This window comes from Crocuta crocuta, unplaced genomic scaffold, assembly GCF_008692635.1.
Source record: "Crocuta crocuta isolate KB4526 unplaced genomic scaffold, BGI_CrCroc_1.0 scaffold205, whole genome shotgun sequence".
Taxonomy (NCBI): Eukaryota; Metazoa; Chordata; class Mammalia; order Carnivora; family Hyaenidae; genus Crocuta; species Crocuta crocuta.
In genome coordinates this window covers 4945905-4968572 of record NW_027530644.1, presented here as the reverse complement: position 1 = coordinate 4968572, position 22668 = coordinate 4945905, and the positions used below count along the sequence as shown (strand labels likewise).

General features: G+C 37.3%; 1 protein-coding gene across 2 annotated transcripts in view; it reads left to right on the top strand.

The window, feature by feature from the left end:
• Window positions 1–18632, top strand: part of LGSN (lengsin, lens protein with glutamine synthetase domain) — a 187258-nt gene extending 168626 nt beyond the window's left edge. For both annotated transcript variants that reach the window (XM_077769106.1, XM_077769105.1), the window contains 4 exons: window positions 3348–3477; window positions 4210–4407; window positions 11072–11238; window positions 17172–18632. In XM_077769106.1, coding sequence (XP_077625232.1) covers window positions 3387–3477; window positions 4210–4407; window positions 11072–11238; window positions 17172–18371 — 1656 coding nt within the window. In that variant the 5' untranslated portion in view covers window positions 3348–3386 and the 3' untranslated portion in view covers window positions 18372–18632. The remainder of the gene's footprint in view (window positions 1–3347; window positions 3478–4209; window positions 4408–11071; window positions 11239–17171) is intronic.
• The last annotated feature ends 4036 nt before the right edge of the window (window positions 18633–22668 follow it).

Here is a 22668-nt window from a genome sequence, read left to right as displayed (position 1 = left end):
CTCTAGTTTCTTGTTCAGAATCTAGAGCTCTTCAGATAAGGGATTAGTGCCTGACTGAGTGAGAGCCATCTTCCAAGAGCCAGGGGCCCAGGAAGTAACCTAGAATGAAGTATCTTTCCAACAGACATCCCCAGTAATGCACGGTGACTAGGTAATAATAATAAGGATTAACATCTGTTCAGTAGTTATTACATATATCAGGCACTGCTTGTCTAACACAATGGTGCAACCAGAACTGTAAGTTGGGACCATATTGCTGAATGTCTGATTAATCACGAACAGTTTCTAAACTAGTTGGTGAACAGATGCTGATAAGAGTCCCTTACAGCTCCTCCAACCCTCCCAACTTCTGTAGCTAGCCTACTGTTCCTCTTGGGCTTTTGGAACTTCCCATGATCCCTCAACTAAAGAGTTAACATCTCACCCTGCAGGGGCCCTCTAGAACCCTGGCCAGACTTCTGGAACCCCAGTCTGGATGCAGGGGTATTCAGATGGTGTTCATTAAGGATGCATTAATAAGCATTTGTAACCTGAGTCAATTGTCTGGGATTAAACCTTAGCTCTGCCAGTTATGAGAAATATGATTTTTGAGCTAGTTAATTAGTATTTCTTTGACCCAATTGATAATATATTTATCTCAAGGGATTGTTTTGAGATGAAATGAATTAATACATGCAAAGCATTTAGAAGAGATGTGACATATAATAGGTACAATAAAAGTATTTTTAAAATTTTTTTATTAGCTGTAATAACAGTTAAATGTTTTGACCATCGTCTCTCAGGACCACATTAGATTCCAGTGTTAGGGGAAAGATGGGCTGTCCCTGCTGCTCTCACTGTGCTGGGGGTGGGGAGAATTCCTGCATACTCTGAGCAGCATTCCAGTCCTTTTGAGACCTGGCTGTATAGGAGGTGAGAAACTTTCTTTTCTTCTTTACTTCCAACCTTATACTTTAAATTAATTGCCAACATTTAAAAATCATAAAATTTCACAGGTGAGTGTTACTCAAATGAACTTTCTCTAAACTGGCATCTATGGCATTTAGGAAGCAGAATGGCATTTTGGCAATCAGAAGAGGTGTTTGTAAACTGCATCTCTCATTCCCTTTTGAGGCCTTGGGCAAGTTATTCTGGGTCTCACTTTTCTCCTTTGTAAAATGGAGATTCTATTACCGTGAGAGTTATGCTGAGAAATGTGCCTGACAAAGTGCTGGATTTTAGCACATTGTTATTCATTTGCAGGTTACTGTGTAAAGCTGAAGGAAATCTTAAAGTCCATCTCATTTGATTTGTTTTATCTCTATATCAGGGGATCCCTAATGGGTCAGACTAAAAAAATGTTAGTCTGCTCAATTTTCTTTTATATTTACTTACCTGGCCAAGTATTTCTTTGTCTAAACAAGACTTCTTAATAAAGCTAGTCAAGTATTTATAAAAACATTTACCAAACGTACAATTATATGATGTATATTTCAGACAATGCAATTTTAGAAATGTTGAATATGTACAATAAAGCAGGGTATCACTGTCAGAATTCTTTCAGAAGTGTGTTGGAAAAGTATTTAAATAAAATTATAAACTGCTAGAAAAAAATAAGGTCGTATACCTCACAATAAGTATTACATCATTCAAATATAAAATTATCTGGAGTAAAAGGGACCACAATATTCTAAGATGTGAAATTTTATTTTTATTTTCTTTTATTTTACTTTACTTTATTTAATGTAATTAATTAATTAATTAATTTTAATGTTGATTTAATTTTGAGAGAGCGCAAGTGGGGAGGGACAGAGGATCAGAAGCAGGCTCCCCGCTGACAGCAGGGAGCCCAATGTGGGGGAACTCATGAACCACTGACATCTGACGTTCAATGGACTGAGCCACCCTGGCGTCCCTGAGATGTGAAATGTTTTTAAATGACAAAAAAGATTGTATACTATGAAATACACCTTTCAAACATAGTAACAATAATAACAATATGTCCTAATTACATATTAACACAAACAAGTTAAATTCTTCTTTCTTCTTTTAGCTTTTGGAGGCTGAACTGGTCGTATTGAAAAATGGCTACAGCTCTTCCCCAGCAACTGCTCTGGATGTATATTTATAACTTGCTCCCAGATACGGAATCTTTCAGAATCTGCTCTTCAGAAAGACAATAGCTCAAAACATTTTAGACTATAGTTTTTGATTCTGGCCCTGCCACTTTTTCTCCCTTCAAACTACAATGAGGAGTTTGTAAATAAAAAAAAAAATAAATAAATAAAAAATACTAATGTTTGGCTTTTTAAAAAAATCTTATTTATTTCAGTGTTAGCTTTTGTGTCCTGGGACTGCAGGGGTGATTCTGCCCACTGTTGGTGCAGAGATGCCCGAGCTCTTCCCCCCTCAGCCCCTGCTTCACTGCCTAGCTCTGTGCTGGGAATAGCCCTTGACAGGTCTATTGAGGAATTCTGTCAAGGATTAGAACTTGATTGTAAAAGTTAAGTTATTTTGTTTTAAAATGTTTTTAATTTATGGGGCGCCTGGGTGGCTTAGTCGGTTAAGCGTCCGACTTTCGCTTAGGTCATGATCTCGCGGTTCGTGGGTTCGAGCCCCGGGTTGGGCTCTGTGCTGACTGTCAGCTCAGAGCCTGGAGCCTGTTTCAGTCTGTGACTCCCCCTCTCTCTCTGACTCTCCCCTGCTCATGCTGTCTCTCTCTCTCTCTCTCCTAGAAATAAATAAAACATTAAAAAAAAATTTTTAATGTTTTTAATTTAGATTTTCCCAAGCTATAAAACTATTTGAGTATAACACTTATTTTACACATATAAACTAATATTTTACAATACAACTGCATTTTTTATGTTATTTTTTATTTAATTTATTATTAAAGTGAAGTAAATATTGATGCAGTAAGGCTGAGGGTAAGAGAGAAGAAAGAATAGAATCTAATTCCTTGGGTACTTGTGCTTCTGGTCAAAAGGTTAGAGATCCAAAAAAAGATAGAAATCATGAAAAGAGGACTTTTACATAAAAATGGGTTTAGGAATGGGTAATATAAAATATCCCAGAGTAAAAAATAAAGATAAAAATCTCGACTAGTTGAATGAGATCTCAATTTATTTAATTATATTTCTGTACCAGGTATAAAAGGAGTACAGAATATCCATCCTGTAAGCAGAATATTGGGGCTTGTTAATTTTGAATTATTCAAGAGCATGTGGAAGTGACAAAATTTACCTCATTATAAAAGTTTCTTATATTCACTTTGAAACTTAGGTATCCAATCATCTTGCTTTCTTGACATCCAGATTTAGTTGCGTGCATGATCTGTTATTTGGCTTTTTGTTTATTAATTATTACAGGACACAAGAGATGAAGGTAATGAGACTGAAGCCAGCCGGATGAGTAAATTAAGAAGAACAAGAAAGAAAGTCACTAAACAACATCTATCTTCAACTGAAGTAGGAGAAATGGATACATCCAACTCAAAAGGTATCTTAGCTACTAGGTCACTCAGGAATATGATGTCAATTGCGATCTCTATTTGGTTCTCCTTTTCATGAAACATTTTCTTTTCATCAAAGGGAGAAACAAAAACAAAGAAATAAAATTTAGTTCTACATAAGCAACACAAAGATAGCAAATATAAGGGTATAAAGTAAACATATAAAAAAACAATCAAAATATTTAGAATGTCAAGGGAGCATAATTAGGTGGATAGTGGGGGCGGGGGGAGAGAAAAGACAACAGAGAGAATATATGCATAAGCAGGGAAGCACATTTCTGCTCTGAGACTGAGTACAAAGATCATTACCAAGGTTTGGGAGGCCACAATAAACATGTGGAACAAGTTTTCATACCACATGCTGGAATTCCAGCTAAACTCAATGGATCTGAAACAGTCCTAAACTAAGAGGTAATAATAAACAATAAGAGACACAATCCAGGAGCAGCGGTGTTCCAAGGTAGGGGCACAGGAATGGCTGATGCATGGTAACAGTAAAAATCAAGCAGAGTGTTTGTCAATTTTATTATTGCTTTAAAATTTTCTGCAGACCACCCCTTACGGCCTGCAACCAAGGCAAACCATTTCTATTGCCCCTCATTTGGTATGTCACCGCCTAGGAATAAATTATTTTCTCTAAGATTCCTCTCCATACCATGGTAAAAGACAGTTGAAAACCAAGGCAGTATGTGTTTTAACATTTTTCTTTATTATTAAAGAAAGGATCAGAAGCCAAATGGTGTGCCACAAGTTGGGGGATATGAGCAAGCCAGTTGTGGGAACTGGCTCTGCAGATTCTCATCTGCCACAAGATGCTAAGGACTCCGAGAATCAGACAACAGGGATAAAACCCTCCCACGTCAAAACATCAGCCAGTGCTCCTTGTAGTGAATTTAACACGAACTCCAGCCATTCCGGTAAGGACTGGGAAACTGAAATGTGATTGTAGCCTCTGACCCCAAATATGTATTTGAATTAGAGATAATGTGGCCTTGATTGAGGAGTGCTAGTCTTAGAGTCATCGAAGAATTTACATACCTATCATTTATAAAAGACCTCATAGTTTTCTTTAACCACTTGGCTGCTTATCTAGAAAATGGCAGGGTTACAATGGATGATCTTTCTAGTCTTTTTTAAAAGTGAAATTCTGTTATTCAAAGTTTCTGGCTTATCAATAGTGATATAACTACTTTGGTCTATCTGTGTACAGGTTAAAAATCTCTGGGATCCAGTAAGAAACTAGTTAAAATGAAATATTGGGGCATCTGGGTGGCCCTGGGTGGCTCAGTTGTTGAGTGTCACACTTCAGCTCATGTCATGATCTCATAGTCTGTGAGTTCGAGTCTCACGTTGGACTCTGTGCTGACAGCTCAGAGCCTGGAGCCTGCTTCAGATTCTCTGTCTCCCTCTCTCTCTGCCCCCCTTCCCCCATGCTCTGTCTCTCTGAAAAATGAATAAACCTTAAAAAATGAAATATTTATTCCATAAGGGAATCCATGATGAGAGGGTTGAACAAACTAGATTTCAAAAGGCAGAAATATGACCAGGTGTGAAGTTAGGTGTCTACCCTGGCTACTGATGCCAGTTGCAACTTTGAGAATTCCCCAAGACTAACCCTAATTTTGATAATTTGCTATAAGGACACACAGAACTCACTGAAAGCTATTATACTCAAGGTTATAGTTTATTACAGTGAAAGAATACAGATGAAAATCAGCCCAGGGAAGAGACCCAGCAGGGAGAGTCCAGGAAAGTTCTAAGCATGGTGCTTCCACTTTTCTTCTCCCAACAGAGTCATGGACAGAACCACCCTTTTGGTAATGATGTGTGACAATATGCATGGTGTATTCACAAGCAGGGAAGCTTACCTGCCTCTTGGTATCCAGAGTCTTTACTGGAGTTCCATAGTGGTGCTCTTAAGCACACTCTGAAGTGGTGCTCTACTACTACCACAAACGTAGTAACTTAAAAGAATACAAGTCATTAGCCTATAGTTCTGTATGCCAGAAGTCAGGGCTGTCTCAGCTGGTTTCTCTTATAAAGATTTTGCAAGGTTGAAGTCAAGGTGTTGGCCATCTGGATTCTTATCCAGAGACTGTAGGGAGTTCATTCAGATGGTTGGGAGAATCCATTTCCTTGGGGTTGTAGGACTGAGTCTTCTGTTTCCTTGCTGGCTGTCAGCTGGAGTGGCCCTTTCCTCCTGGAAGCCTCTGTCTGGTCTTGTGTCTCAGGACCAAGACAATCTGTCAAATCCTTCTCTTGTTTGCAACCTCTTCAAATTCTCCTTCTACATCTCTCTTTTCTCCTTACAGCTGGAGAAGGTTCTCTGCTTTTAAGAACTCACTTGGATAATCCAAGACAATATCCCTATTTTAAGGTTTATAGCCTTAATTGCCTGCATTTTAACATATTCTGTAGGTTTCAGGACTTAGGATGTCAACATCTTTGTGGGGCAGCTCTGCCCACCATGACATTTCTCATCCCTGCATTTCTCTGTGTGTTGGCTTTGTGAAGTTCTCCATGAAATGAAGGTGAGCACTGGCAGCCTAGCGTCAGGAACTATCGATACAAATGCTACAGGGCCCAGGAAAATAATACAAATGAGTAACGTGGGCTTGTATAAAGAAACAGTCAGTGATGCTGGCTGTGAGAAACTAGAGGAGAGGTTGACACATTGTGGCACACAGGATGAATTCAGCCTGCTGGCCATGTTTTGTAACTAAGATTTATGTATTGTCTGTGGCTTCTTTTGTGTTATAGTGGCATAGTTGAGAAGTTGCAACAGCAGATGCCGTATGACCTGCAAAGCTGCAAATATTTACTCTTTGGCCTTTTACAGAAAGCATTTGCCAACCCATGGATGAGAGGATGCGTGTCTCATTTCAGGCCACCTCAGAGCTCCAGCCACTGGTTGCTATGGAGAAATAACCACCCAGTTGTACCAAATTTAGTTTCTCCAGGAGAAGCTTGAACTCAAGATTTTTGTATGCAATTTTCAGATTTTTAAGTGTCAACTATTTTAAATGTTTCCAAACACTGTAAGACAACTAGTAAGAAAACATCTGCTAGCCACATTGGCTCTTCCATCAACAGTTTGTGACCCTTGTTTTATATAGTCTCAGCCATAAAATTGAGATGAAATTTACCATTTCTTAGTCTTAAATCAAAAGAATCTGTGGAAGGAATTAGTGTCATGAGCTCTCTTTGCATCAAGCGACTATGACTAGGATTATGGGTATCATTATTAACTCAGTTTGGTTAATTCAGAAGTTCCCTCTTTGGCCCTGGGCTAAATTAAATTTTTTACAGGCCCAGAGCACCAAAATATTTATAGCTTCCAGTAAACCACCACTACAGAATTTAAAGATATATATGAAAAATCCATCCCCCAATAAGTGTTAGAAATTTAAACGTGGTGTTCTCTTCTTTGTGATACCACCCTGATTCTAAAAAAAAAATTTTTTTTTAAGTTTATTTATTTATTTTGAGAGAGAGAGAGAGAGAGCATACGTAAGCAGCGAGAGGGTCAGAGAGAGAGGGGGAGAGAGAGAAAATCCCAAGCAGACTCTGCACTGACAGTGTATATAGCCTGATGCTCGGGGCTCGAACTCTCGAACCCATGAGGTCATAACGTGAGCTGAGATCAAGTATCCGACGCTTAACCTCTTAACCAACTGAGCCACCCATGTGCCCCACCACTCTGACTTAAAAAAAATTTTCCTTTCAAAGAAACTTCCCCTCCGGACTTTTTTTATTGTTTTTGTTTTTGTTCCTGCTTTGTACTTGGTTATTCTGTCACCTGGGCTGACATGTTATATCTGGAGAGTGGGGTCATGTTTGCTCTGAGAGGGTGTCGGTCAGAGTAGCCATGTGGAGGAAGGAGGGCAGGCCCTGGGAACCAAGTGTGACACATCGTCCCAGGCATCCCATAAGCTAAATGTGTTGTAGAGTGCACACTTTGATGCCCTTTCCCCTTTTTAAATTGACATTTCTGAAAGCTCAAATGCCTATTCAATTTGCCTTTTATAAATGACCACGGCTTGTTCTCTGTAACTGAAATATGTCCTCATCATCACTGAACACGGACAACATTTCTCCGAGGCCTTTTAGTTGCTATAGAGCTTTGAGGTTTTATTTTAATTTTAATTTTTTAGTGTTTTCTTATTTTTCCCCCCTAAACAGTCACTTCCTCTGTAAACGCAGATTGATTTAATTTATTAGTCCTCCGAGGGGATGAGAAAGGAGAACATCTCCCAGGAACCACACTGTAAGAAAAACAAATGAGTCCCCGAACTAGCAATTATCTGCCTGCTATTCATCATGTGCATCTGGGAAGGTCTGACCAAAAGGTTTAATTGTAACTAACAAGTATGATTTATTTGAAGAAAAGAAATTCAGACAATGATACAATAAGATTAGTTGATTCTTTGAAAATGAAATTAGATTGGTAGAATTCTCATATTTGGTGGAAGAATTAAACATTTAAATAAAAAAAAAGATACCAAATTACCAAAACATGTGATGCCAATTTCTACTTCTTAGTTAGATGAGGTCAAATCACGGGTTTATTAACTGATTTATTCGCACACCCCTTATTAAAGGATTAAAGGAATCGTCATTGCACATCTATGAGATGCTTGTACTGCCGCAGGTACTGAGGATATAGCAGCAAATGAAGCTAAGCCTGTGTTCTCCTGGAAGTGACATGCAAGCGGGGAAGGACAGAAAGTAAACATGTGATTGTACAGTATGGTGGGTAGTGATAAGGACTCTGGAGAACATGGAAATGGGATGATATATTGTTAGGGGCTGAATTGTGTCTGCCCCAAATTCATAGGTAGTTGGAATCCTATCCCCTTGTACCTCACATTGTGACCGCATTTACAGATAGGGTTTTAAAAGAAGTAATTAATGTTACTCTTCTTGTAAGAAGAGAAGATTAGAACACCCACAAACAGAGGGAAGATCATGTGAAGACAGACATTTACGAACAAAGAGAGAGGCTCTCAGAAGAAACCAACTCTAATTTATACTTTGACTATAGACTTCTACCCTCTGGAACTGTAAGAAAATACATTTGTACGTAAGCCGCCTGGTCTGTGGCAATCATGTTCTCACCCCTAGCAGACGAATACATCTATTTATTGTCCAGCCACAGTGCAACTTGGTGATCTTTGAATGAATCAGGGATTAGACCTGGTCATATTGTGATCAGATCTCATAGAATTAATACTTCAAGTGATTGTTTCATTTATTTATTTCAGCACTTTTAACCATGGTAAAGTATACCACCTTTGCATCCAATGGCATATGTATTGTCTATAGTTCCCCCATTCAATAATATGAGCCTAATGAGACAGGGCTTTTTCTGGCTTCTTCCTATATGTATGTCTAATAAATAATAATAATAAGTAATACATGGTAACTAAACAACCTATTTTGAGTGGATGTATACTTTTCTTATTTTAAAAGAATGCATATTTATTGTAGAAATGTTAGAAGATACAGACAAGGCAAAGAACTAATAAGATTGCCTGTGTTCATATTACTGATGAACCAATAAAATGATCTTCCTTCTTTGATAGGAGATGAATAGTATGTTTTTATGTTGTTAAAATATTTATAGCTTGTATATTAATTGCTTATTAGTTTTAGAATGCTACTTGCCTGAAAATTTCCATCTTTTGTAATTTTTTAACATTTATTCATTTTTTGAGAGTGAAAGACAGAGCATGAGCGGGGAGGGGGAGAGAGAGACACAGAATGTGAAGCAGGCTTCAGGTTCCGAGCTGTCATTTCAGAGCCCGAGGCAGGGCTTGAACTCACAAATGGTGAGATCATGACCTGAGCTGAAGTCAGCCGCTTCACTGACTAAGCCAGCTAGGTGCCAGAAATTTTCCATATTTTAAAATGTCTATCAATTTTATTTTCTGTAAGGAGAATTGTTCAACCTGGGCAGAACACTCAATAATTCAGGATAGGTTGGGAAGACAGCAACTGCTAATTTAGCATGAAACATTGTAATTGCTACAGCTTAATTGTTTGTGTTAAATGGAAGGTAGTTATAAAGCCTCAGGAGTCCCAGAGTAGCCAAATGTATCAGTGACAGGACATTATCTCTAATATATTTGTATAGGTGGAACCAGTAATTTGTTTTCCTCATGCTTCATGTACTTAGAGTCTACTTATTCTGTGTTTTTAAACTGTCAATCTTTATGCCTATTTTTAAAGCCAATTATATTTCAAAAAAGGATATTCAGGTATCACTTTAAAATTATAGCTGCTCAACATCAGTGATGTGACAGATTGATGGGGATTCAGATTCAGACATGATCATGGTATCATTACTATGGTTAGAGTAATTTTATTCACTTTATGTGCTTAAGAATCACTTATATGATGCTTAATGTCTGCCAGGAAGTGTTAAATAACTTGTTTAATCGTCACAGCAAGCCTATGAAGTGGGTAATATTGTGTCAGTGAGAGAGCCCAGGCATAGAGAGGATAAAAAAGCGTCTCGGGCACCGGCAGGATTCAGAGGGAGGTAGATAGGCATCTCTGTGTGTTGAATCCTCACAGTCGGCTACCTCTCCTTGCAATCTGGACAGTAGCTAACATGTATGATGTATACTATGTGCCCAGTCCTTCTATATGCTTTAGATATATTCATTCATGTTATGGTAACAAGTCACCCACTGCGAGTTAAAAGTTCTGGTTTCTAGTTTCAATTTCGGTACACGACTGAGAGTGTGATTTGGACTACCTCACTGACCTCTCTGGGACTCAGTCAAGTTAGTTGAATTAGGTGATTTTATCTCCAAAGTTTCTTCTAGCTCCGAAGTTTTAGAATTTGCAGTCCATCTAAAATGCCTTGAAAAATACACATACCTACACACACACACACACACACACACACACACACACACACACACACATATTTGGGGTTAGGTTTCTGGCTTTAAAATTGAATACTCAGTCTAGATTTTTCACTTCTTACACTCTCATCCTTGAAAAACCCTTTTGTTTGCTCACTTATACTGATTTTAAAATTTAAATTTGACAGAGACAAAGAGATGTCTTAGATTTAGATGCCATTATAAAGCCCTTTTGGGAAACAAACAAACAAAAAACCCTCAAAATGTAAACCCGCAGAAAATAAATAAAAACCAAACGATTTTCCTTTCATCATACAAAAACTTTTAATTTAGGCATTACTGGTTAGTTCAAGAAGCTCGGTCTTTCAATGATAGTCATCTGTATGCAGACTTGTGTGGTGCCTAAGCTGTCCAGTTAAGCAAATATATTCTAAACTTCCACTGATGCTGCTCTGTGCTTATTCAAATAAAGGTAACTTTCGCCTAACCCCAAGTGCTAAACAGTTTCTATGGCCGCTGAGAGACCATGTTCTTGGGAATATGGTAAAGGCAGGGCAAGAAAGGTAAGATCTCCAATCTAAGCCAGTAGAATGAGTATATGATGCTTTTGTTAACGATCATGGTGACTAAGTCACTACTCTGTAGCTTCCTTTTGCTTTTCGGTTCATCATGATCTAATGACTTAGGGCCATTCTCTATTTTACAGATAACATGAGGGATGGCACTGAAATTCCAACCACACCTCATCTGTCCTCTAGAATGAAGCACATTAAACAAGAGATGGCCAAAAATCACCTTCAGTTTGTGCGATTTGAAGCAACAGACCTCCATGGTGTGTCCAGATCTAAGAGTATCCCTGCACACTTTTTCCAAGTGAGTTTTACAGGTAGAGTTATGATTAAATGTAATTTCATGACCATGAGCAAGCAAATGGTCCTAATAAATCTTTCTTATTTTATTGTAATCTGTACAGTAATTAAAGCTGAAAACCAAAAATTTATTTTGTTTCTTCCTTGTTCCTCTCCAAACACATTATTGCTCCCTAAGGAGCTGAACATATACTTTCAGGACCCAAACAGCAATTCCTTTACCCAATAGAAATACAAAACTAATTAAGACTGGTAATTTTAGTCTTTCTGCCTTGAATAATTTCCCTCTATAGAATTATCTTTTCTCTCTTACTGCACTTATGAAGATTATATTTTGTTTGACATGAGAAAATTGCAACAGAAGACCCAAGAGCAAATATCAAATGAAAAAAAAAAGACTAAATAGAATTTGCTAAGATAAAAAGCATATCCCTTTCAGCTTCTAATTCTGATAAGAAAATACCTTATTGCTGTTGGATGACTTAAAGAATATGATTAAGTTCTTGAAACTAGTGATATTAAGAAATATTCTATTTTTGGATATATTTTGAGACTTTCTGAGATTTTTTCCAGTTTATGTCATAATTTATTTTAATGACTGATTTATCGCATCATTGAAACATTTCTTAGAAGGAAGGGACATCAGTTGACATCAGTCAGTATTATGTATGAAAGTTAAGCATCTATGAAGTTTATTTTTAAGATATATCTTAACTTTTATCATTTTAATATCAAATTGTAATTTTATCATTTGTTTTATGTTGGGAAAAACTGAGCATCCTCAAAAACACTTTTTTTTTTTTACAATAATTCCAGCAGGTTCAAATTTGTTTCTTAAAATTGTTCAACATCACTCATCATCAGGGAAATGCAAGTCAAAACCACAAGGAGATATAATATCACACCTGTCAGAATGGCTGGTATCAAAAAGACAAGAAATAACAAGTGTTAAGAAAAAAGAAATAACAAGTGTTGGCAAGGATATGGAGAAAAGGGAGCCCTTGTGCACTGTTGATGGGAATGTAAATTGGTGCAATCACTGTGGAAAACCACAGATTCCTTAAAATATTAAAAGTAGAAATGCCATACCATTCAGTAATTCCACTACTGCCTATTTACCCTCCAAAAATGAAAACATCAATTCAGAAAGACATATGTACCCCTATGTTGATAGCAGCATTATTTACAAAGCTAAGAAATGGAAGCAATCTAAGTGTCCATTGATAAATGAATAAAGATGTGGTATACATATACAATGGAATATTTTTCAGCCACAAAAAGGATGCTATCTTGCCACTTGTGACAACATAAATGGAACCTAGAGGGTACTATGCTAAGTGAAATAAGTCAGATGAAGAAAAAAATACCATATGGTTTCATTTACATGTGGAATCTAAAAAATTTGGGAACAAATGAACAAACAAACAAACAAACAAACAAACTGAAACAGATTCATTAATACAGAAAACAAACTGCCAGGCGGCAGGGGGTAGGGAATGGGTGAAATAGGTGAAGGTAATTAAAAGGTACAGAACTTCCAGTTATAAATACGCCATGGGGATGAAAAGTACACCAAGGGAATATAGTGAATAATATTGTAATAACGTTTTATGGTGACAGATGGTAACTACGCTTATCTTGGTGAACACAGCATAATGTATACAACTGTTGAATCACTATGCTGTACATATGAAACTAATATAACCTTGTATGTCAACTATATTTAATAACAAAAATGAAAAAAGAAGCAACCCTCCCCCCCTCAATTTGTCTCTTAAGAAATTCTTTAGACCTGCCTGAAGATACTGTTTTTCCTTCATTCAGGCAAGAATACATGTTGGTTAATTTTGATAACAAAATGTCAAGTTTACTGTGAATAGGCCCAAGAATCTAATTTATATGACTTTCTTTCAATCAATAAAAAAATACAACTGGTACTTCAGGCACTTGCCAGAGACCTCAATATAAAACTGTTTGCTATTCAGTTTTTGTCCAATTTTAATCATTTATTCCACTAATGGCATCTCAAAGCTACATATTTAGAGTATCATACAAGTTCCTCAAAGATACTCTTTTATGAAAATATAATTTAATATGCTCCCTCTATTCACTGGGGATTTCTGTAATTGACACAGAAAGAAAATATCTACATTTCTTTTTAAAAAAAAAAAATACTATTGAAAGTACTTTACATTATCTTGTTCAATGTACAGCATATTAGAACCAAATTTTACTTTGGAGTTTACATGGATAAAAGGTTTGTCCATTGTAAGAATTTTAATATAACTTATCATTCTTCCTCTCAATTGCTGTATTTACTTTTAGCCTTAGTTTGCTAATACAAACTCACTTTCCCAGTTTATTACCTAATTATTGTTTTATTATTATTTAATGATCATATAGTATCTATATATTTTTAAACAAGACACTTTAAATTTATTTTGGAACTTGTAAAGATATAAATAATAGTGAATAGGAGCATCTGGGTGGCCCAATCAGTTAAGCATTCAACTTCAGCTTAGGTCATGATCTCACGGTTCGTGAGTTCAAACCCTGTATCTGGCTCTGTGCTGACAGCTCAGAACTTGGAGCCTACTTCAGATTCTATGTCTCACTTGCTCTCTGTCTCTGCCTTGCTTGTGTTCTGTCTCTCTCTCAAAAATAAACATTAAAAAAATAATAGTGAATATTTGCATCATGAGTATTTGTAATTTAAAATTAAATAATCTGTTTTGGAAATTTTATTGAAAATAGATATAAAAAATAAGTTCAGCTGGACAAAATAATATAAACAACATGTGTTTATTTGTAAATACAATTTTAAATGGGGAAATCATTAAACAAAGAGCAGAGTCCATAATTATAATTTGCCTGTCACTTAGTAAAAAGTACTTTCAATCTTTCTAAAGTAACTTTTAAACCTTCTTTTATTTGTGGAAAAGAAAATGTCAATTTAAAAATTATTGTTTGACCATGAAGGAGGATATAAGAGATAATATAATCCATATTCTTCATTTATAAATGAGTGAAGTGAGGGCCAAAAAAGTTTTATGGAATGCTTTCTTAAAATTATACAGGCAATTAGAGGCTGAGCGGGGATGTCCACCTGTGATTCTTCATTTCCAGTTTCAATTCTTCTCCTCCTCCTCCTTCTTTTTTTTTTTTTAAAGATTTTATTTTTAAGTAATCTCTACATCCAACGTGGGGCTCAAACTCACAGCCCTTAGATCAAGAGTTGCATGCTACAAACTGAGCCAGCCAGGCACCCCCCAGTTCAGCTTTTATATTTCTTTTTATTCTTTATTTAAGCTTAGCATTCTTTCTTACTAAAATGAAACAATACAGATTTTTTTAAAAATAAGCCACCTACTAAGAATAGAGGACAAGACCGTTCTGTAATTGGAAAATACCAAATGGGGAACCTCTGATGATGATGATATCTACTTTTTAGAGAAAATTATCAGGGCGCCTGGGTGGCTCAGTTGGTTAAGTGGCCAACTTTGGTTCAGTTTATGATCTCATAGTTTGTGAGTTTGAGCCCCATGTCTGGCTCTGTGCTGACAGCTCAGAGCCTGGAGCCTGCTTTGAATTTTGTGTCTCCCTCTCATTCTATCCCTCCTGCACTCACCATCTGTCTCTGTCTCTGTCTCTCTGTGTCTCTGTCTTTCAAAAATAAATAAATAAATAAATAAATAATAAAAGGAAAACTTATCATGTGCCTGACACTGTGCTAAATAACTTACAAACATTAGCTGACTTTTTTTATTTTTTATTTTTTTAAGTAGGCTTCATGTTCAATTCAGAGTCTAATGTGAGGCTTTAACTCACAACTGAGATTAAGACTTGAGCTGATATCAAGAGTCGATTGCTTAGCCAACTTAGTCACCCCACAAACATTAGCTTATTAAACCTTATAACCAGCTTATACTGTCTCTGTTCTATCAAAAGATTTGTTTTTATTTAAATTATAAGCAGGTAATGTAGATTCTATCTTTGATCTAATCAGAACATGGTACATGATAGAATTTATAACTAATCTTTGGTGGCCTTCGCTGTGGTCCAAATTTCAGTTATCATAGAGATTTAAGCTATTTTGTAAGAATTTGTATTATATTCATAGCAATCTGTACTGGGGGGTGAAGTTGTCCTAGTGCTTTATATTTATATAAGGTAACTTAATTTGTTGTCATGAACAAGACATGTTTGTATATATTTATATATTTCCCACTACTAAGAAAGAGTAGTTTGAATTCAGAATGTCCAAAAAAGAATAAAGAAAATTACAGTGTTAAAAAAGATTTCTTGAAAAAAATACAGATTAAGTCGTTTGAAGAATATAGTGTGACTTTTTACTATTCTTTAAATTTGTGAAGGCCTAGTGGAATGTAATAGTAACAAGCTGTTCTCTATTGTTCATAATCAAGTGAATACAAACAGATTTAAATTGGAGGAACTCCTGGAAGTCTCATGAGTAAAATATATTACTCCTTAAGTTAGATACATACAAAACTAACAGATTTTCAAATGAAGAAAGTGAAAGGTAGGGAAATAATATTATTTCTTACAGTAAAAATTCAAATGAAAGGATTTCATATTAAACTAGTCTAAAATTCCACAATATGTGTGTGTGGATACAGGTCCTTGAAGGAGTTGAAAAATTAAGCAGGCACTGAGTAACAGAATAGTGTTTTACTTTCTCTACTTTATGACTGGCAAAAGCAGATTTGGATCAGCTAAGCCTAATGGCATTTGAAAATATGTGTATAGATGGTGGAAAGTGAAGGAGTCAGTGGCTTAAGGTCAAAGGCAGACGAGGGACCAGTGGATTACCTCTGCTAGCTTCGGCCCCTCTTTGGTAGCCATGCTCTGTGGGATTGGAGGTAATATAAGAAAGAATTTGGCTTACGGAATGTTAGTATGTTTTATTAACCTCATGATGCACACTGACATTATGGGAACCAGACTTTATAGTTGGCTTTTCCTCTACCATCAATGTAACCTTCAATACATGAAGCTTTGTTATATTGCAATGACACTATTTCTAGAAATTGTTTTATATGTCTGCTCAACTTTATAACCTCATCATGTTCCTGTTTGGCACATAGCAAAAGTTAAATAAATGACCACATCTATTGACCCTGGGAGGTATATAGCTGGAAAGTGCCTTAACAATCATCTAGTCTAACACTTGTGTTTCACAGATGTGGATGCTGATTGCACATATTCCAGTGATTTGCCTCACTTTGCACAAGTAATTAGTGAAAGACCTGGGGCTAGAAGTCAGATTTGGTAACATCCAGTTCATGGCTGACTTGAAGACTGTAACCTTTTGGAATTCTAGCTCACAGGCAAAGTTTCTGGGACTGTGAGGCTGTGAGGCAGGCATTCTTAGTGGGCTGTAAAAGTGAATGAAGACAAAAGTGCAGTTGTCAGTAGACCTGGCTCCTTTGGTATTTGGATGACTGTCACGTGTGTCCTACGACTGATCACAATCATCTCCCTGGGAAGAACCGAGGATTCTCAGTTAATTATGTGGATTGCAATAGAATAAGCCAAAACAAAACCTTATCTGAAGTATTAGCAACTATTCCATAAAATTAAAAGGACTAGGTTATAATCATTTCGAATAATTTCATAAGGCTTTACCTTTGCCATTTGCTATAAAGACAATTTATCATTGTATTTTTTTATTTAGAACTGCTATTTTCAGATCCAAGAACATATAAAGCCTTGAAGGCTAAAAATGTTAACAGTTGCTTATAAAAGTAGCTTTGGGGTTTATTTTAAAATATTTGAAATTTACTTGATATTAAGCTAATGTTAACCAACAGACGTTAGACACACTTTTTCTTTTCTCATCGGCAATGTCTCCCCCGACCCCACCCTTTTGTTTATTGTCAAGTTTCAAAACCTGACTACTGTGTCTAATTTCTTTAGGAAAAAGTGATCCATGGCGTTTGCATGCCCCGAGGTTATCTTGAATTGATACCAAATCCTAAGGATGACGAAGTGGATCACATAAGAGCAACATGTTTTAATAGTGACATAGTCCTGATGCCAGAGCTTTCAACCTTTCGAGTGTTGCCATGGGCTGAGAGAACCGCCAGAGTGATATGTGACACTTTCACGGTGACTGGGGAGCCTCTTCTGACTTCCCCAAGGTACATTGCCAAGAGGCAGCTGAGCCAGCTGCAGGATTCTGGCTTTTCCCTGCTCTCTGCCTTCATCTATGATTTTTGCATTTTTGCTGTGCCCGAAATTATCAATTCAAAGACCATATCTTTTCCTGCCTCAACATTGCTAAATAATCATGATCAGCCTTTTATCCAGGAACTCGTTGATGGTTTGTATCACACAGGAGCCAATGTTGAGAGCTTTTCCTCCTCTACCAGACCTGGTCAGATGGAAATCTGTTTTTTGCCTGAATTTGGCATCAGTTCAGCTGATAATGCGTTTACCCTCAGAACAGGCGTCAAAGAGGTGGCAAGGAAATATAACTACATCGCCAGCTTTTTCATTGAGACTGGATTCTGCAATTCAGGAATTTTGTCTCACAGTCTCTGGGATGTCGATGGGAAGAAAAACATGTTCTGCAGCAATTCGGGGATTGAGGAGCTCACGATCACTGGGAAAAAATGGTTGGCAGGACTCTTGAAGCATTCCGCTGCTCTCAGCTGCTTGATGGCTCCTGCTGTTAGCTGCCGAAAGCGTTATTCCAAGGAGAGTAAAGACCTCAAGGACAGTGTGCCTACAACGTGGGGATACAATGATAACAGCTGTGCTTTTAATATCAAGTGTCATGGTGAGAAAGGCACCCGGATAGAGAACAAACTGGGCTCGGCCACTGCAAATCCTTACCTGGTGCTGGCTGCTACTGTTGCTGCAGGCTTGGATGGACTTCAAAGCAGTGATGGTGTCCTGGCTGGTCCAGATGACAGCACGGACTTCTATCAGTCAAAATCTTCTGAGATCCCTTTGAAACTGGAGGATGCTCTCGTGGCCCTGGAGGAAGATCAATGCCTGAGACAGGCTCTGGGGGAAACTTTTATTCGCTATTTTGTTGCCATGAAAAAATATGAGTTGGAAAATGAAGAAACAGATGCAGAGAGAAATAAATTCTTAGAATATTTTATTTAGAATAGCACCCTTAACTATTCTTTCAGAGATGTGAGTTTTACTTAAGTAGCTGATCTCCCAGAAAGAAAAGATTGGATTTTTATAATTAACAACAAAAAGACTACAAATGCTTTCGCTCTTTTTTGTCCCCATGGAGTATTTGACAGATATGAAGTGGGACTGCTGAGAGATTCTGACAGTAGAAACAAACAATAAAGTTGTGGTGCGGCTGTATTATGCAAATTTACCAGGTCTTGTCAGTCAGTCATCATTTCCTCTGTGTACGTTGACCTAGATAGAAATATGCAGTTATTTCGGGCAACAGATACATTCACACAATAAAAAAGGTCTTCAGAAGTACAAAGCAGAATTTAAATGACCAAAAAAAAAAAAAAAAACCCAACAAAAGGAATTCAATTAATTTCAATTATCCACATAGGTTGTGACTGCCAGGGAGACAAAAATGCTTACTAATACAGTCTCACTAATCACAACCTCTGGAGGGCGGGTGCTCTGTTTCCTGTCGCTTTCCTATCCTTCTGCTACTACCTTTCCAGTTGGCCAACTCACAGGTAATGTGGCTAGGGCAACACTCTTGGGAATGGAGCCCACACAAGATGGAATACCGACGCGGAAGCTGTTTTGTGGAGCAAATTTTGCAAGCATCATTGTGATCTTTCTAAATAAGTTCAGTGAGTTTTCAAAAATACGTCACTGATGACAAGTTAGCAGAAGTTCTCACATATATCCTTTCTTTTCACCATTTTTTACTAGCTCCTGAAAGGCCTGGGAAGTTCAGGGCTATGATGTCCATGAGAAACGAATCTGTACGGAATAAAATTTGGCTGGGAACAATGAGGTCAAATATTTGAAAGTCATGAAAATTTTTCTTTAAACAATATCTCATATAGAATCCCATGCATAAAACACAGGTGGAATGGGAGTGTGTGGAGTTGGCTTGGCTCTTCATGCTCTGTTCTGTTCTTCAAAGACGTCTGTAGTGCTTTGTGAAGTGTCAGAACAACTGCCTATATAACCAGGGCCATGTTTGCAGCTTAAGTTTATCTTTAAATGACCAATTCTCCTGCCCACAGAGGTGGGTATGTCCCAGAGAATATTAAATATTCCAGACCTTCATTTGAATGAGATAATATTGTTCACTATCGATAAAGTTTAGCTTCATTGGGGAGGAAATCCAAAATCCACTGACTAGCAAATGAAAACCCTATTCAACTGCTTAGGATCAAACAGGAGATTTTATGTTCAATTAAAACTGACAGTGGCCTCAGTTTAGATAGCAAACACAAGAGCAGAGGATTAGACTTGGCTCAGATCCTCCTATTCAAATTCATAGCACCCAGTAGCTTAAACAGGAAAAGTCACTTGTGCTTCACTAATTGCTGCCCTCTTTTCTCCGTTGAGCAGGAGAATAATGTTCCTGGTGGATTAAGAGGTAGAGGGCAAGGTAGTGCTGGGTGAGTGGAGAAGGAAAGGAATCAGCCCAGAAACTTCTGAGAATGAAATCCCACACATTACATCATGGGAAGGATAGCAGGGAGGAACCCCACGGCAGCTCCCCAGTTATTTGCCAATATTCATTCTCCCTCTGTTCTCTGTAGTAACACCTAAACGTGTCAGTTGGAGCACACGATAGAAAATAAAAATGACATTTCTGAGTTCCCACAGTGGCTGGGTGTGGTCATGTGATTAGATTCAGGCCGAAGAGGTCTAAGTATAAGTGCTGTATGGAAGCTCCTGGAAGCTTCATTAAAGGGCAGACACTGTTTTCTGCCCTTTCTCTACCCTTCTGCCTTTGCCCTTACTGTTGGCTAACCAGCAGCTCTTGCAGCTGGAGTAATGCCCTTGGGAATGGAGCCCACACAAGATGGAGTTACGAGGTGGAAACTGCTTTGTGAAGCAGAACTCGATGGCTTAGGTTTAGATTTTTACCTGGGAGAGAAGGAAACAGTCTCCTCTAAAACACAGTGATTTTGGGTGTTTGTTTCTGTGACAAAACTTATCTTCCTTCCTACTTGTGTGTGACTGTGACACTGTGTGTGTGTGTGTGTGTGTGTGTGTGTGTGTGTGTGTGTGTGTGTGTGTACATGTGTGGGGGAATATTTGGGGAATTTGAGGATGAAAGAATAAAGATATAAGAAACAGTGAAAGACTAAAAAAAAAAAAGAAGCAGTGAAAGACTAATTCCTCAACCTTTCTACCTCTTGAGAGGAGAATCTGAATCAGAGGAATCCACACATGTAAAAAAAAAAATGGTACTATCTCATACCCTAACAGAACTGTATATCCATGGGCCTTCATGAAACATGGCTAGTGCTTTCGCTTGGGTTTTCCACAACAGATAAAAGGTGCTATAAAAATTCTGCTAATCAAGTTGTTTGTAGCCTTCCCCCTTTATGTTATATTAGCATAACTTTAAAAAACCCCACAAAATTCAGGATGGCAATGTGAGGGAATTATCTCACTGGGAATAATATCTTCGATGTTAATTGTACTACAGTGAGTTGACAGAAAATATTCAGCTGATCTTACAACATAATTTGGTGTGGCAGTCTTCACAGAGATTTCCCTTAGGTGTGGGCTGATGTATATTATTCTTCTTTAAGGTAAAATCAAAGTAACATTGGCCAAGGGTAAAGTTTAGGGCTAAAGAAAAATTGGGGTAGATGTAAAAATGGAATGATCTGTTTCTTTTCTATTTCTTTTATCTGTTATGCTTTCTGTTTTTGAGAGGACTTTCTGCTGACGCTTCTACCTTTTTAGTCTAAGGCAAAAGGGCCAGACACTCACCCAACAGCATTTATTGGGCACATTTTTTGTGCTAAGTCTTCTGCTGGGAGCCATAGTACCAGACTAGACCCAGAAAAAAAGATTAGGAGAGAGTGAAAGTGTTTTGAATCTGTGTGTCTTAAGCAGAACAGAATAATTTTTTTTTTGATAGACCTAATGCTGAAGAAACTATTTGGAAAGCTACTTTATGGCTTGAAAAGGATGCTTTATGAATCTCTTTAAAGAAATTACTTTCTTATTTTCATTTACTATAATTGTTCTAATCAAAGCTTAGGGGGAAATGTGATTACTGAATTTAAAGTTGGTTATTAAATGAGTATACATAAGAAATGTAAATGAAAAACTATAATGCTTTAAGACTAGAAACTAAAACAGTATCATAGTAAGAAGTTTCTATTTTCAAGGACATTTTATGACCTAAAATTTCATTTTACAGTGTCTGAATCATAACGAAGCTTGAAATGATGATTTGAAGGCAATGAAAGATCTAAAAACTTTAACATGAATAAAAATTGAAAGTACACAGTAAGCCCTTAACTTATCAGCGACGCACAACAGTCTATTGACATATCTACAATCTCTCAACAAAATAAACTTACCAATATGTTTGTGATATGTCTTATTGGACAATACCTTTAATCTTGGGCTTCCTACTACAAGTGTTAAGACCACTGTCTCTAAACATTACATATAAGTACTGTGCCCTACATCTTCTCTGTTAAAGTGCTTCTCGTGTTTATGAGGAGCTAGCAGCAGTTTATACGACAGCTAGCAGTTTATACGACGGATTTCTTATGGATGTGAGTTCCAAGAATGAAGGGCACGGATCTTATTCATATTTGTGTTTATACCTCTTATTCCTTGTAGGTGTTCTGGAATTCAATAACTGTTTAATCAATCAATCACTCAATCAATGTATATATTGTAAGCATAACACAGTTCTATGCTTGTACAGTATCATACTCTTCCACATATTCACATACCCAGACAGAGTGAAAAGTAGAAATGGGGACAATTGAGAGAATCCATGATTTGTGGTTTGTTATTAGCCCTAAAATTTCTGCCATTAGATGTACTTCTTCAGCTTCTCTGTTTATAGGAACTCTTGGGTACACAATTTGATCAGCTTGATGGGGATCATAAAAAAAGCAGAGAGCAAGGTGGAATGATGATGCTTTTCGGCTACATTGGACCCGTCAGTAACTTTTTATGTTTGTAGAATTCCTCACCTTTTGTCTCCTGTTGTCCAAGGTAGAAGTTAGAACCTCAACTTTCCCATTTTTCTTGCAGCCTCGGTGCAGGCTTTGCCAATCAGATGCAGTAATTCAACCCTCATGGACTTCACGCAGGCAGTGGTGACAAGAGTCCAGGGGTCGCATCCTGCACTGGCATTGGTAGTACTGGCTGCCCAGTGGGAGTGGGTTAGGGTCTGTGTGGAACAGTCAGTGTAGCTTCCCAGCCTGGCTTTCTGACCCTTCCTGATTCTGTGAATTGCTTAATATCTCTTAAT